At 39.2% G+C, this 12,518-nt stretch overlaps 1 protein-coding gene and 1 pseudogene across 1 annotated transcript; one reads left to right on the forward strand and one right to left on the reverse strand.

Moving 5' to 3' along the window:
• Positions 1 to 4,707: 4,707 nt before the first annotated feature.
• LOC112730368 (disease resistance protein RPV1-like) lies at positions 4,708 to 5,782 on the reverse strand. Its single transcript, XM_025780456.1, has 2 exons — positions 5,600 to 5,782; positions 4,708 to 5,199 (listed from the first exon to the last, which is right to left on the reverse strand). Exons 1-2 carry the CDS (start codon positions 5,780 to 5,782, stop codon positions 4,708 to 4,710), a joined length of 675 nt encoding a protein of 224 aa, XP_025636241.1.
• A 750-nt stretch (positions 5,783 to 6,532) lies between these two features.
• Positions 6,533 to 12,046, forward strand: LOC112730369 (UDP-glucose flavonoid 3-O-glucosyltransferase 7-like; annotated as a pseudogene).
• Positions 12,047 to 12,518: the final 472 nt, after the last annotated feature.

Below are 12,518 nucleotides of genomic sequence, written 5' to 3' on the forward strand. Positions count from 1 at the left end.
CCAGAGCAAACTCCACCTTCCTTGCTATAGCGGCTCCTTGGAGCAAGGTACGATACATCCACCTTGCCTGCACAGGAAGATCCCCACCATGGAAGAAGTCCTCCGTGCCCGGGAGCAGTTGGGAATCGATTATAGTTTTCGGCATTGAAGTTCTTCTCCATCACGGTAAGAACTCCCTCCGGGATAGAAGACGGCTTCCTCTTTCTTGGGTTGTCCACTATCATCACGTCTGGATTCTCCACCTTGATCTCTGGCTGAGGTTTCGGGCCACCACTAGTCTGGATCACCTCACCCTGGGAGGGCTGGGATTGAGCTCCGACCTCGAGGGCGTTCTGAGGAGGTTCCTCCTGGTTATTGGTGGCCTGGTTCTCGGCGACCGGTTCCTCGTCACTATCACCGGCAAGAAAAGTGTTGAACAAAGCAGCAAGACCAACCTGGTCGCCAGCCATCGACACTACAAGGAGAAACAAAACCCATTAGTCGGTAAGGTGGATAACGAAGCGACAAAAAATAGCAAACTAACAAACGATTAAACGACTACCTACCAATATAGCCTCTAGCCACATTCTGATCCCCCATAAGAAGATGGGGGTTTACATGATTCTTACCAAAGACAGCCAGCAGGACATCAACAACCTTCTTGTTCTCCACAGACAACCCCTTGTATGTCACTTTAGTAAAGACATTAGCCCCCACTCCGAAACTCCAATAGGTCGGGATGCGGCGTTCTCCCTCCAATGTCAACCAGAAGGGGTGCCGACCTTCCATCGGACGAACCTTAAAGTATTTATCCTTAAACCCATGATAAGAATCCTCAAACAAATCGAAGATCCTCCGACCTTGGACAGATCGGAAAGACATAAAGCCCTTCTTGGCTTTCCCCTCTTTAGAGGGATTTGTCAAAGTAAAGAGAAATAAAAAGACTTCAACAGAAACCGGCAGTTCCAAGTATTCACAAACCATCTCGAAACAGCAGATCGAAGCCCAACTGTTCAGATGCAGCTGAGACAGTGCTACGTCACACCAATTGAGTAGCGCCATCTGAAAGGAAGAAAAGGGGATACGAACTCCTAATTGGGTAAACATCACCTTGTAGAACCAGATCCAGTCGGCAATCCGGGGGGCATGCAGATTTAGTTGGTATATGCGCTCGTGAGAGGCAGGGACAAAGACCTCATAATTGGCCTCCTCGTCACCCCCGCCACACAAATAATCGGCTTGTCGGAACTCGGTGAGCTCCTCCAGTTCCATCTGGTTAGAGGAGTCCTTCACGTCGGAGGTTACCCAAGCGTATCGATCATAAGGTGCTCTCACAGCCGGAGCCCGTGCAACAGGACGTTAAGCCATACCTACAATGGGGAGACCACTCACAGTTAGTCTAAGAGGCCGGGAGATCGGTACTAATATCAGAAACTACAGTTTACTTACTCGAAGGCTACAGTTAAGCAAGGGATAAGTCTATAGCCAAAAGAAACAAAAGCCTAAAAAGCCAAACTGGAATGGTAACTTCCCTAAATGCATCTACCTAATACTAATATCTTTCAACATGCAATACAATTTAGAGGAACAACACGCATACAGAAGCAAAACAGGAAAGCAAGCAATATGAACAACAAAACAAAGGGGTACAGGCTGAAGAATGGGAGATGGAACTTACCAAGACAATCGCGCTAATCTAACCGAAAGGATGAGGGGCCTGAGCGAAACAGCCGAGTTGCAGCAAGGAATTTGGAACGAAAAAGGAGAATATGAAAGGAATGTGATGATAGTAGAAAGTGGAAAACTGAAGGAAAAACTGAATGAGAAACTGAAAAGGAAACTGACGCATGAAGAAGCGCGAAAGACAGGGGTAGAATAGTCATTACACACGGGGTTTTGAATAACCCATTATGAGCATTAAATGCTCGGCGCAAAAAACGAGGTGAGAAGCAGCACACCCCTGCAACAAAGAAGCTCACGCGCCCAAGAGACGCGTCCCGGTCACGAGCTATCGGCCAACCGACACCACACGCGATGGGAAACAGAACGCGCCACCTATGATGCTCACGGACATAGCTGGCGCGTTGGGGGCACTATTGCGGCCCAGCCCAGCTGGCGTCATGGCCGAGCCGGCCAACGTACTGCCTCATCAGATCCGGGCGGCCGGTTTACGGGGCACCGCACAACCGGACCTTAACCCGGGTACATCTCTTCTAGGGAGCCAGCTCACCTGGCAATAGTGGGCAAGGGGAAGCTTCACGGAAGGTGGGTCTGTCCTTGAGGGGCCCACCTCTGACACGGTATATATGGGGAGGGTCCTACCCCTCCCCCAAGGTACGTCACCATACCTTTATTCTCTGCTACCTGCATACTTCATGACTTGGGCGTCGGAGTGTCATTGCAGGTGGCTTCCCCCATATCACACCGCGAGCTCGGGAGATCGTCTGCTTGCGTGCCACCCATACCAGACCTGGATCCAAGCTTACCCCATCAACATCCAGTGATCAACCTCGACCCATCCGGAACCCCGAGTAACCGAACAAAGACAATCTGATCATTGTCCTATTCTACTATGACTCAGTGGAACCAAGCAAAGGAAGGGTGATCATCGGCTCGGGTTCCAAGCACTATCGGTTTCTTATCATGGTTTTTACTTCTTGAAGATGGATCCTGGTCTACTGAATCTGAAGAGATTGATTTACAAGTCTTTGCAGAGCAGCAACTCCCCCAATTGGTTGTATAAATCTTCTTAAAAATGTTTCTAAAGATATGGTGAGAACAACTATTATGAAAATGGGATCTTTCAAGGCACCAAATAGAGCCAGCTAAGTGTAATTCATATATCAGGTAACTATGTAACTGGCTGGATGGCAAATGATGCTTTAAAACAGCAGAGAGCTTATATAAGATGGTTAGAGCCTGAGCATCAGGTGCAACATATTTGGTATCACAAGACTTATGATAGATTATATATCTATCAATTTCTTTTTTTAATTTGTTGTACACCTAAAAAAAGAAATACCAACAGAAAGAGCTGATTAATGTAATTTTAATTTTAAGCAGGTGACATTGTCAACTATAGGTTATATTATTAGTACTTCAAAGGTTCAAATGTTTTCCATCATATTACCTTTATTGAGAACTAATTTGGCTCAAGAATCACAATTTCTCAACTAAAATGATTCATTCATATATTATAAGTTTACAGGGACTAATTAGAGCTCTTTCAACCAAGAAGAAAAGTTTTTTTTTTTTTTTTGCAAGGGTTTTTGAACTATAACATTATTTATTCAATGGTCAGCATTTCCAACAATATTTTGAAATACCTAAAAGAATTATAAAAAAGGAAAGAAATTATAAACTATTTTGATGATATACAACTATTTTAGCATATTTCTATCTACAAAAAATGAAGAATAAAATGATAAAACAACGATATAGACAAACCTGCAAAATATTCTCTCTGAGTGCCTTTGTGATAGAACAATTCATTCTCATTTGGATTAAAATTGAATTCAAGGAATTTTCTGATTCAGCAACATCACCTTCACTGCAACAACCAACTGATGATGCACATGATGACACTATCATTTCATTGCAGTTTGTGACATTACAAGTATCTGAAGCTACATCTCCTGTTATTTGGAGTTGTGAGCCACACTCCATCCTAACATTCTGAACCTGTGGAAGGTCTCTGATAATGGATGCTAGGCCTTGAGAATTTCTATTTGGGACTACTAATATACACAATGCTCTTTAATCTTAGTAGTGCATAAGGCACTTGTGTTATGGCAGTTTTATCTGCCATCAAAGTTGCCAATGATTCCATCTGTTCTATGTCTTCCTCTAGCTTATCAATCAATGAAAATCCTGAGAGAATGAGAGTTTTGAGAGATTTCAACTTGTAGATGCTTCTTGGAAGTACACAAAGCCCTGAACATCCTTTCAAATTGATTAGAAGAACTTGCTTGAGATGTTCAATGGTATGAGAAACCCAAGTCAATTTTGGGCAATATTTGAGTATTAACTTTTCAAGATTGGGCATATTTGAAAAGTCAGGAGTTTGTGTCAAGTGTTGAGAATGACTAAGATTGAGAACTTTTAGATTCTTCATCATCTGCAAGAATTTTAAGGAGATGAATTCAAGAACTGAAGAAAAAAAACTAGATTTGAATATATGAAAATTCACTTGAATTGTTTTTAGAAATTTGTTAATAGGTATATACTTTTTTATAAGAATTTCATTAATATGAGAAAACAGAAATACAGAAAAGGTTCCCAAATAAAAAAACAAAACACAAAACAAACACCTATAAGAATGCAAAGCTCTCCAATCGTTCAACATGTCTAAAAAGACCATGAGCTTTGTTTTTCTCACTTGTTCTTGAAGTTTTCTTTGTTTGAGTGCTATGTCCAACCACAAAAGTAAATGAAACTCAGAATTTATACCTGACCCTTCTTCCATACTAGGTCGAGTTTGCTATATTTGAAGTCAATGGCAACTAAATTTCCTTGATAAAAGTTTGCAGTTGTATATTCTGGAGAACATTCATGCCAGCACAACCATCGAAGATCTGTTGAAAGGTATTTAAAGTCTCCAACAAGTTGCACATTTGCAAACTGAAGCAATCTCAGTCTCTTCATCTCCTTAAATGCTTCTGTCTTTAATTGAGTTGGATTCAATGACTTTGGCAGGTTCAAAGCAAGTCCCTCAATAGCTTTTGTTCCCTATAAATTATAGGAACCAATAATTAAAATTGGATTAAGGGTAGCTAAAAGAGCACTAAAAACTCTTGATAATACATTAAGCACTTCCTCTGGATTCCACAACCTACTACGTTTCTCAGGTTTCATTGGCAAACTCTCGCGAATAATTTCTTTTCCCATGTCTCGCAGCAAACCATGCATGCCAAGTTTTCCCTTAGTGTCCACAGTAATAAGGCATCGTTCCATAAGAACATTTATTCCAATTTCAGCTGAATGCCCGTAGCCATTTAATATATCAATCACATCATTTTTGTCCATTCCAATAAAGAAAAATGCTACATCAAGAAATATTTCTCTATCCCTATCATCACTTAGACCATCAAAACTTATTTTAAGCTTCTTCTGTACATCGTTGTTTGGAATAGCTTTGAATTTATTCAAAACATTCCTCCATTCATATACTTTCCTATTAAATAGATGTGACCCAATTACCTCAAGAGCCAGTGGCAATCTCTCACAATATGAAACAACTTCATTAGCAAGTGAAGCAAACTCTTCTTTTGGACATGGTTCTTTGAATGCATGCCAGCTAAAAAGTTCAATGGATTCTTTGTCATTTAACTCTTTCATACTATATAACTTGTCAATTTTAAGACAACTTAGAAGATGGTCGTCTCTTGTTGTGATGATTATTATGCTACCGGGACAGAGTATTAAATCTATGCAGCATACATTCACCTTAATTAAAATTTTTTTTGACAATTTATTATATTAAAAATTTTATTTTTATTATTAATGAATTTATTGAGTTGCAATTTCTTTTCTTTCTTTGTTATGTTCCAAAAAGAGTTTCAAAAACAAATGGCAACTATAAATCAATTTATGTGCATATAAACCATAACATCCTACAAACCTGAGGCTCAATCGATGATTCCTTCATATACATTTCTCTTCCGATGTCTTGTAGTAAATGATTCATGCAAAGCTTGTCCTCATCAAACCACACAAGATTATGCTCTTCAAGTCCTTTAATTGCTCTTGGTGCGGCATTACGTCCAGCTTCTTGTAATATCTGATTTATATCATTTCGATTCATTCCAATAAAGAGATATCTCAAATAAGCTAGTTCAAAAAATATTTCCTTTTCTGCATATCCAACAGAATCTATGTTTTCTTTTAAAACCTGCCATACATCTTGAAAGGGTTATCTTTTGAAGGTGTCCAATACATTCTCCCACTCTTCTATACTTTTTTCAGATACAGCAGAGCTAACACACACAAGAGCCAGTGGCAGTCCATCAGAATATTCAATTGCTGATTGTTGGGCCGACCGTGGGGAGCTCTTGACGACCGGAGAGAATTCAGGGAGGAATCAAGTGAGATAACATAAGATGAGAAGACACCACATCCAACTCAAAACCTTAAGGTGTCAAGTTAATGGGTCTCTCATCTTATAAACTCCTCACTCTTCCATGCTTTCTTTGATGTGGGACTAACTTCAATACTCCTCACACTTGCAACACTAACAATCTCCCCCTCAAGTGTGAGCCTCCACATCAAGCACAAACTCCCCCTCTTTCTAGCTCCACCACCACCACAAGTATTCGTCCATCACACCACCGTAAAATATTGCGGAACACGCCGCCCGGACCACTTTTGCCGGGAAGACTTTCGATGCTTCACCTTGAATACCCCTTAAAACCAGACCGATTAAACCATCGGCTCTGATACCACTTGTTGGGAAAATGATGATGTTCCAGAGAAAGTTTGGAGAGGAAAAGATGTCCCTTATAGTCACTTGCGAGTGTTTGGTTGCAGGGCTTTTGTTCACATTCCAAGAGATGAAATGTCTAAACTTAATGGAAAGTCAAAGCAGTGTATCTTCATGGGTTATGGTCACGAAGACTTTGGTTACAGATTATGGGATCTGGTGAGCAAAAAGATAATTAGAAGCCAAGATGTGATTTTTCTTGAAGACCAAACTATTGAAGATCTTGAGAAGACAGATAAGCCAACAATAACTGTTAGACGTTCTGCTGATGATGAACCTGGTCTTTCCACTAGACCTCCTGTTGATGGGGGAGATGTACAAGTTGATAATGATGGTGATGATTTGCATGATGAACCTACACCTCAACCTGAGGTGCCAGATGTTGAAGTTCCACCTGAACCACCAGTTGAGCCTGAATTGAGAAGATCTACTAGAGAGTGTCATCCTTCTCAGAAATACTCTCCTCATGAGTATGTGATGAACACTGAGACTGGGGAGCCAGAGAGCTACCAGGAAGCTATGTTTGATGAGCATAAGGAAGATTGATTGAAGGCCATGTAAGAAGAAATGAAATCCTTGCATGAGAATCATACTTTTGAATTGGTGAAGTTGCCGAAGGGTAAGAGAGCATTCAAGAATAAATGGGTGTTCAAATTAAAAGCGGATGAAAATGTCTCACAGCCAAGGTACAAAGCTTGATTGGTTGTGAAAGGCTTTGAGCAAAAGAAAGGTATTGATTTTGAGGAGATTTTCTCTCCGGTTGTAAAGATGTCCTCTATTCGAGTTGTGCTTGGGTTGGCGGCTAGCTTGAATTTAGAGGTTGAGCAGCTTAACGTGAAGACTGTATTCCTTCACGGTGACATAGATAAAAAAATTTACATGGAGCAACCAGAGAGTTTCGAGGTTAAAGGAAAGGAGCATCTTGTATGCAAGTTGAAGAAGAGCTTATATGGGCTGAAGCAAGTGCCAAGGCAGTGGTACACGAAGTTTGATTCCTTCATGGAATGTCATGGGTACAGTAAGACTTCTTCTGATCCTTGTGTGTATGTTAAGAAATTCTCTGATGGTGATTTTATAATTCTCTTGCTTTATGTTGATGACATGCTGATTGTTGGTTATGACACTAAGAAGATTGAAAGTCTTAAGAAAGACTTGAACAGATCCTTTGCTATGAAGGATTTGGGTCCTGCAAAGAAAATCCTTGGCATGAGTATCACTCGTGACAGGAAGAATGGGAAACTGTGGTTGTCACAGCAGAAGTATATTGAGAAGGTTTTAGAGAGGTTTAGTATGAGTAATTCCAAACCTGTTAGTACTCCACTTGCTAGTCATTTCAAGCTGAGTTTGCAGCAATGTCCTACAAGTGAGAAGAAAAAGCAGAAATAAAGAAGATTCCATATGCATCTGCAGTTGGCAGTTTGATGTATGCTATGGTTTGCACCAGGCCGGATATTGCTCATGCAGTTGGAGTTGTTAGTCGGTTTCTCTCTAATCCTGGCAAGGAACACTGGCAAGCAGTGAAGTGGATTCTCAGATACCTTAATGGTACTTCCAGAGTTTGTTTATGCTTTGGGAGTGGCCAACCTGTGTTGGATGGTTACACAGATACGGATATGGCTGGGGATCTTAATTCAAGAAAGTCTACTTCTGGTTATATGATGACCTTTGCAGGGGGAGCTGTGTCGTAGCAATCTCGACTTCAGAAATGTGTTGCTTTATCTACTACAGAGGCAGAATACATTGATGTTGTTGAAGCTTCTAAGGAACTCTTGTGGATGAAGAAATTTCTACAAGAGTTAGGCATCAATCAAGAGAAGTTTGTGTTATTTTGTGATAGTCAGAGTGCTATCCATCTCAGCAAGAATCTGACGTTTCATTCCAGATCGAAGCACATAGAGGTAAGGTATCATTGGATACGTCAAGCACTTGAGATGAAGTCATATGCACTTGAGAAGAAGTCATATGCACTTGAGAAGATCCATACTGATGATAATGGTTCAGATATGATGACTAAGAGTTTACCTGCAGTGAAGTTTGATTCCTGCAAAGAGAAGACGGACTTGGTGGAGCAGCCTATCCCCACTTGAGTTGGTGAGGGGGAGATTTGTTAGTGGGTCCCCAACCAAGTGGGGCCCACAAGCTTTAAAAAAAAAGAAGAATAAATAAAGAGAGAAAATGGCATAAGCCATAGGAGATAGAGTGAAGCTTCCCGTCCAAAAAAAAAAAGAGTGAAGCTTTCTTTTGAAATTGAAAGCAAGGAAGCAAGGGTTTTTTTCGGCGTCGAAGAGAAGAGAAAATTTGGGAGAAAAGAGCATGCCAACCTTGATTATATTGACTTGGTAAACTTGCTCCATTTCTTATGAAATTTTAGTATGTTATTCCTGGTGTAGAGATGAACATTAGGATATAACTTGCTAGTTGTATTGCCTTCTCTTTTGGCTGATTTGAGATACCCACTTTGTAGGGTTTATGTTGATTCCACCAGTTTTGGTGATGTATTTTGTTGATTGTTGAGATGTCCTAGTGTCACTAGGAAGACTGTTTATATACCCATTATTCTGATAGTGGAAGATTTTACTGGACTAGGTCCCATGGGTTTTTTGTCCCTCTTTTGGGGGTTTTCCCACGTTAAAATTCTGGTATCTGATTATTTAATTTCTGCCATTATAATTGTTGCTTGGAGTATCTTTGGTGTTGCCCATTTAATTGCACAGGTTGTGGGAAAATTATTTCTGGTGCTTCCGCTATTAGACAGGTTCTTGTTTGAACCTTTTGTTGAGTTTTTCCCAACAAAGTGGTATCAGAGCCAGGTTTAATCGGTCTGGTTTTAAGGGGTATTCAAGGTGAAGCATCGAAAGTCTTCCCGGCAAAAGTGGTCTGGGCAACGTGTTCCGCAGTGTTTTGCGGCGGTGTGATGAACGAATACTCGTGGTGGTGGAGCTAGAAAGAGGGGGAGTTTGTGCTTGATGTGGAGGCTGACGATTGGATTTTTGATGGTTTAGAATTTCACAAATGAATTCTCGTTGCAAGTATAGTTCCTAAACCAAACAATAATCCTTTCATACAAAAGATTGTTTGTCACAAGTAACAAACCCTTAAAATTAATAACCGAAGTATTCAAACCTCGGGTCGTTCTCCCTAGGAATTGTAATGAAGTGTTTTGTTATTGGTTGTGAGTTATTTTTGGGGTTTTAATAAGAAACATGAAAGATAAATGGCAAGAAAGTAAACTAAGGCCTAAAAAGGTCTTGGCAAGGGTTGGTGGTCAAGGATCTCTATCCTAATCACTAACCACAATATGAGAATTGGCAAGGATTAATCTCATTAAATCATCCTCTAACTAGTAGTAAAGAAAAGTCAAATGAGCTATGTCAATCCTAGTCCATAAGTCCTAACTCTCCACTAATTCAATTAGTGAGAACTAGAGTCAATGGATCCCAATCATCAATTACTTGGACATTAGTAACTCAAGAGTTCCTAAGTTACCTTTCCAAGCCAAGAACATAAAACTCTACTCTAAAATCCAACCAAGCATTTCATCAAACACTTGGAAGGCATAAAAGGAAAGCATAGTAAAATTGCAAGAAAAGTAAATCTACACTACTCAATTTGCAAGGAATTAAACAACAACAAATCAAATGAACACAATTATTATGATTTACCTTGAATTGAATTGAAAGAGAAAGGAAGGAACAAAAGTAGATCTACAACAAAATGCAAGAACAACATAAAGGAAATTACAACAAAAGGATGGAAGAAGAATGAATGTAACAACAAGGAATTGAGAAGATAGAAGTAGAAGAAGATGAATTAAAATCTAGATCTAAGAACTAAACCTAATCCTAATTCTAGAGAGAAGTGAGAGCTTCTCTCTCTAGAAACTAACTCTAACTACTAAACTAAGCTCCACTAAACTAATGGTCAAAAGTAAGTAAAAGTATGAAAAGTATGTAAAAGTATGTTGATTCCCTTTCAATCCTTGGCTTAAATAGCATCAGAAATGAGTTGGATTGGGCCCACAAGGCTTCTAAAATCGCTGGCCACGTTTGCATTAAGTGGGTCATGTGCCACCATCGGCGCGTCCGGGTACTGTGCGCGTGCGCGCCCCTATGCGCGATGCAACTATGGAAAATCTTATATCGTTTCGAAGCCCCAAATGTTAGCTTTCCAACCCAACTGGAACCGCATCAATTGGACCTCTGTAGCTCAAGTTATGGTCGTTTAAGTGCAAAGAGGTCAGCTTGACAGCTTTCCGGTTCTTTCATTTCTTCATGAGTTCTCCAACTTTTCATGCTTTCTTTCTTCATTCCCTTGATCCAATCTTTGCCTCCTAAACCTTAAATCACTTAACAAACATATCAAGGCATCTAATAGAATCAAGGTGAATTAAATTTAGCTATTTTGAGTCCTAAAAAGCATGTTTTCACATTCAAGCACAATTAAAGGAGAATATACAAAACCATGCTATTTCTTGAATAAATATGGGTAAAAGGTGATAAAATCCCCAAAAATCAATACAAGATAAACCCTACAAATGGGATTTATCAGAGGCTCACACTTGAGGGGGAGATTGTTAGTGTTGCAAGTGTGAGGAGTATTGAAGTTAGTCCCACATCAAAGAAAGCATGGAAGAGTGAGAAGTTTATAAGATGAGAGACCCATTAACTTGACACCTTAAGGTTTTGAGTTGGATGTGGTGTCATCTCATCTTATGTTCTCTCACTTGATTCTTCCCCAATCTCTTGAAGTTGCCTTCACGAGTGTGTTATGCAGATCATTTCAGGAATGTTCTTGGAAGAAAAGCATGGCATATTGGACCTTTGTTTCTTATAAACAAAGACAAAGCTCAAAGAAGAAAAGATGCATCTATTGATGAAAACGAGTGTTTGAAGTGGCTTGACACAAAGAAGCCCAATTCAATTGTTTATGTTTGCTTTGGAAGCATTGCGAATTTTCCGGATTCTCAGCTAAGAGACATTGCTATTGGTCTCGAGGCGTCGGGGCAACATTTCATTTGGGTAGTGAAGAAAAGCAAGGAAGATGAAGATGAGTGGCTACCGGAGGGGTTCGAGAAGAGAATGGAAGGAAAGGGACTAATCATAAGAGGTTGGGCGCCACAAGTGTTGATTCTTGAGCACCAAGCAATCGGAGCCTTTGTTACTCATTGTGTTGGAATTCGACTTTAGAAGCAGTGACTGCTGGGGTGCCAATGGTAATTTGGCCTATTGCGGCAGAGCAGTTTTACAATGAGAAATTGGTGACTGAGATTCTTAAAATCGGAGTGCCCATTAGCGCGAAAAAATGGTTGAGATTGATAGGGGATACGGTTAAATGGGAAGCAGTGGAGAAAGGTGTGAAGAAAATAATGGTAGGAGAAGAAGCAGAGGAAATGAGGAATAAGGCTAAAGTGTTGTCTCAGTTGGCTAAGAGTGCTGTGGAAAAGGGAGGATCATCGTACTCTGATTTAGATGCACTCATTGTGGAGTTGGCTTCACACAAGCACTGATTTCCCATATTTTAAAAATAGATTACTCGTTTTAATTTAGCAACTTCAGTTGTAATTTTAAATCACAAGGATATTTTCTTGCGAATGAGTTATAGCTCAAATGGTATATGATACCATATATATATTAGTTTAAAAAAATTATATTTTTATGATGAAGTAATGTCATTTTTATTTAATATTTCAACAATCATGTCATACTAATATTATGTCTTATCATCAATTATATTTTATTTTATATAATCAATTTGTTTATAAAAAAATATTTTTTTATTTTTTTATTTATTTGCATTCTATTTATATGTTTGCATGTATTAATGTTATTTTCATTCTTTGGATGTTTAGGACATAAATTGATATTTTTTAATCTTTACTTAAAATATTTTTTTAATTTCCTACCATTTTTTACAGTAATGTGTTTTGCATTCATTAATCTTTGGAATTCTAATTTCCTACCTCTTGCATTTTTTTTTTGTAAATAATTAAAAAAATGAATGAATGAGAATGAAAAACATATAAAAATGTTATATTAAATTTAAGAAATATTTGACAATTAAT

Source organism: Arachis hypogaea, chromosome 12, assembly GCF_003086295.3.
Source record: "Arachis hypogaea cultivar Tifrunner chromosome 12, arahy.Tifrunner.gnm2.J5K5, whole genome shotgun sequence".
NCBI classification, from domain to species: Eukaryota; Viridiplantae; Streptophyta; class Magnoliopsida; order Fabales; family Fabaceae; genus Arachis; species Arachis hypogaea.

Excerpts from the sequence above, each read along its gene's own strand:
- LOC112730368 (XM_025780456.1), bottom strand. The coding sequence starts at position 5,782 with ATGAATCGAAATGATATAAATCAGATATTACAAGAAGCTGGACGTAAT. Across the intron at positions 5,200-5,599 it reads AATCATCGATTGAGCCTCAG|AGATTGCCACTGGCTCTTGA; the intron begins GTTTGTAGGATG and ends TCATATTGTGAG.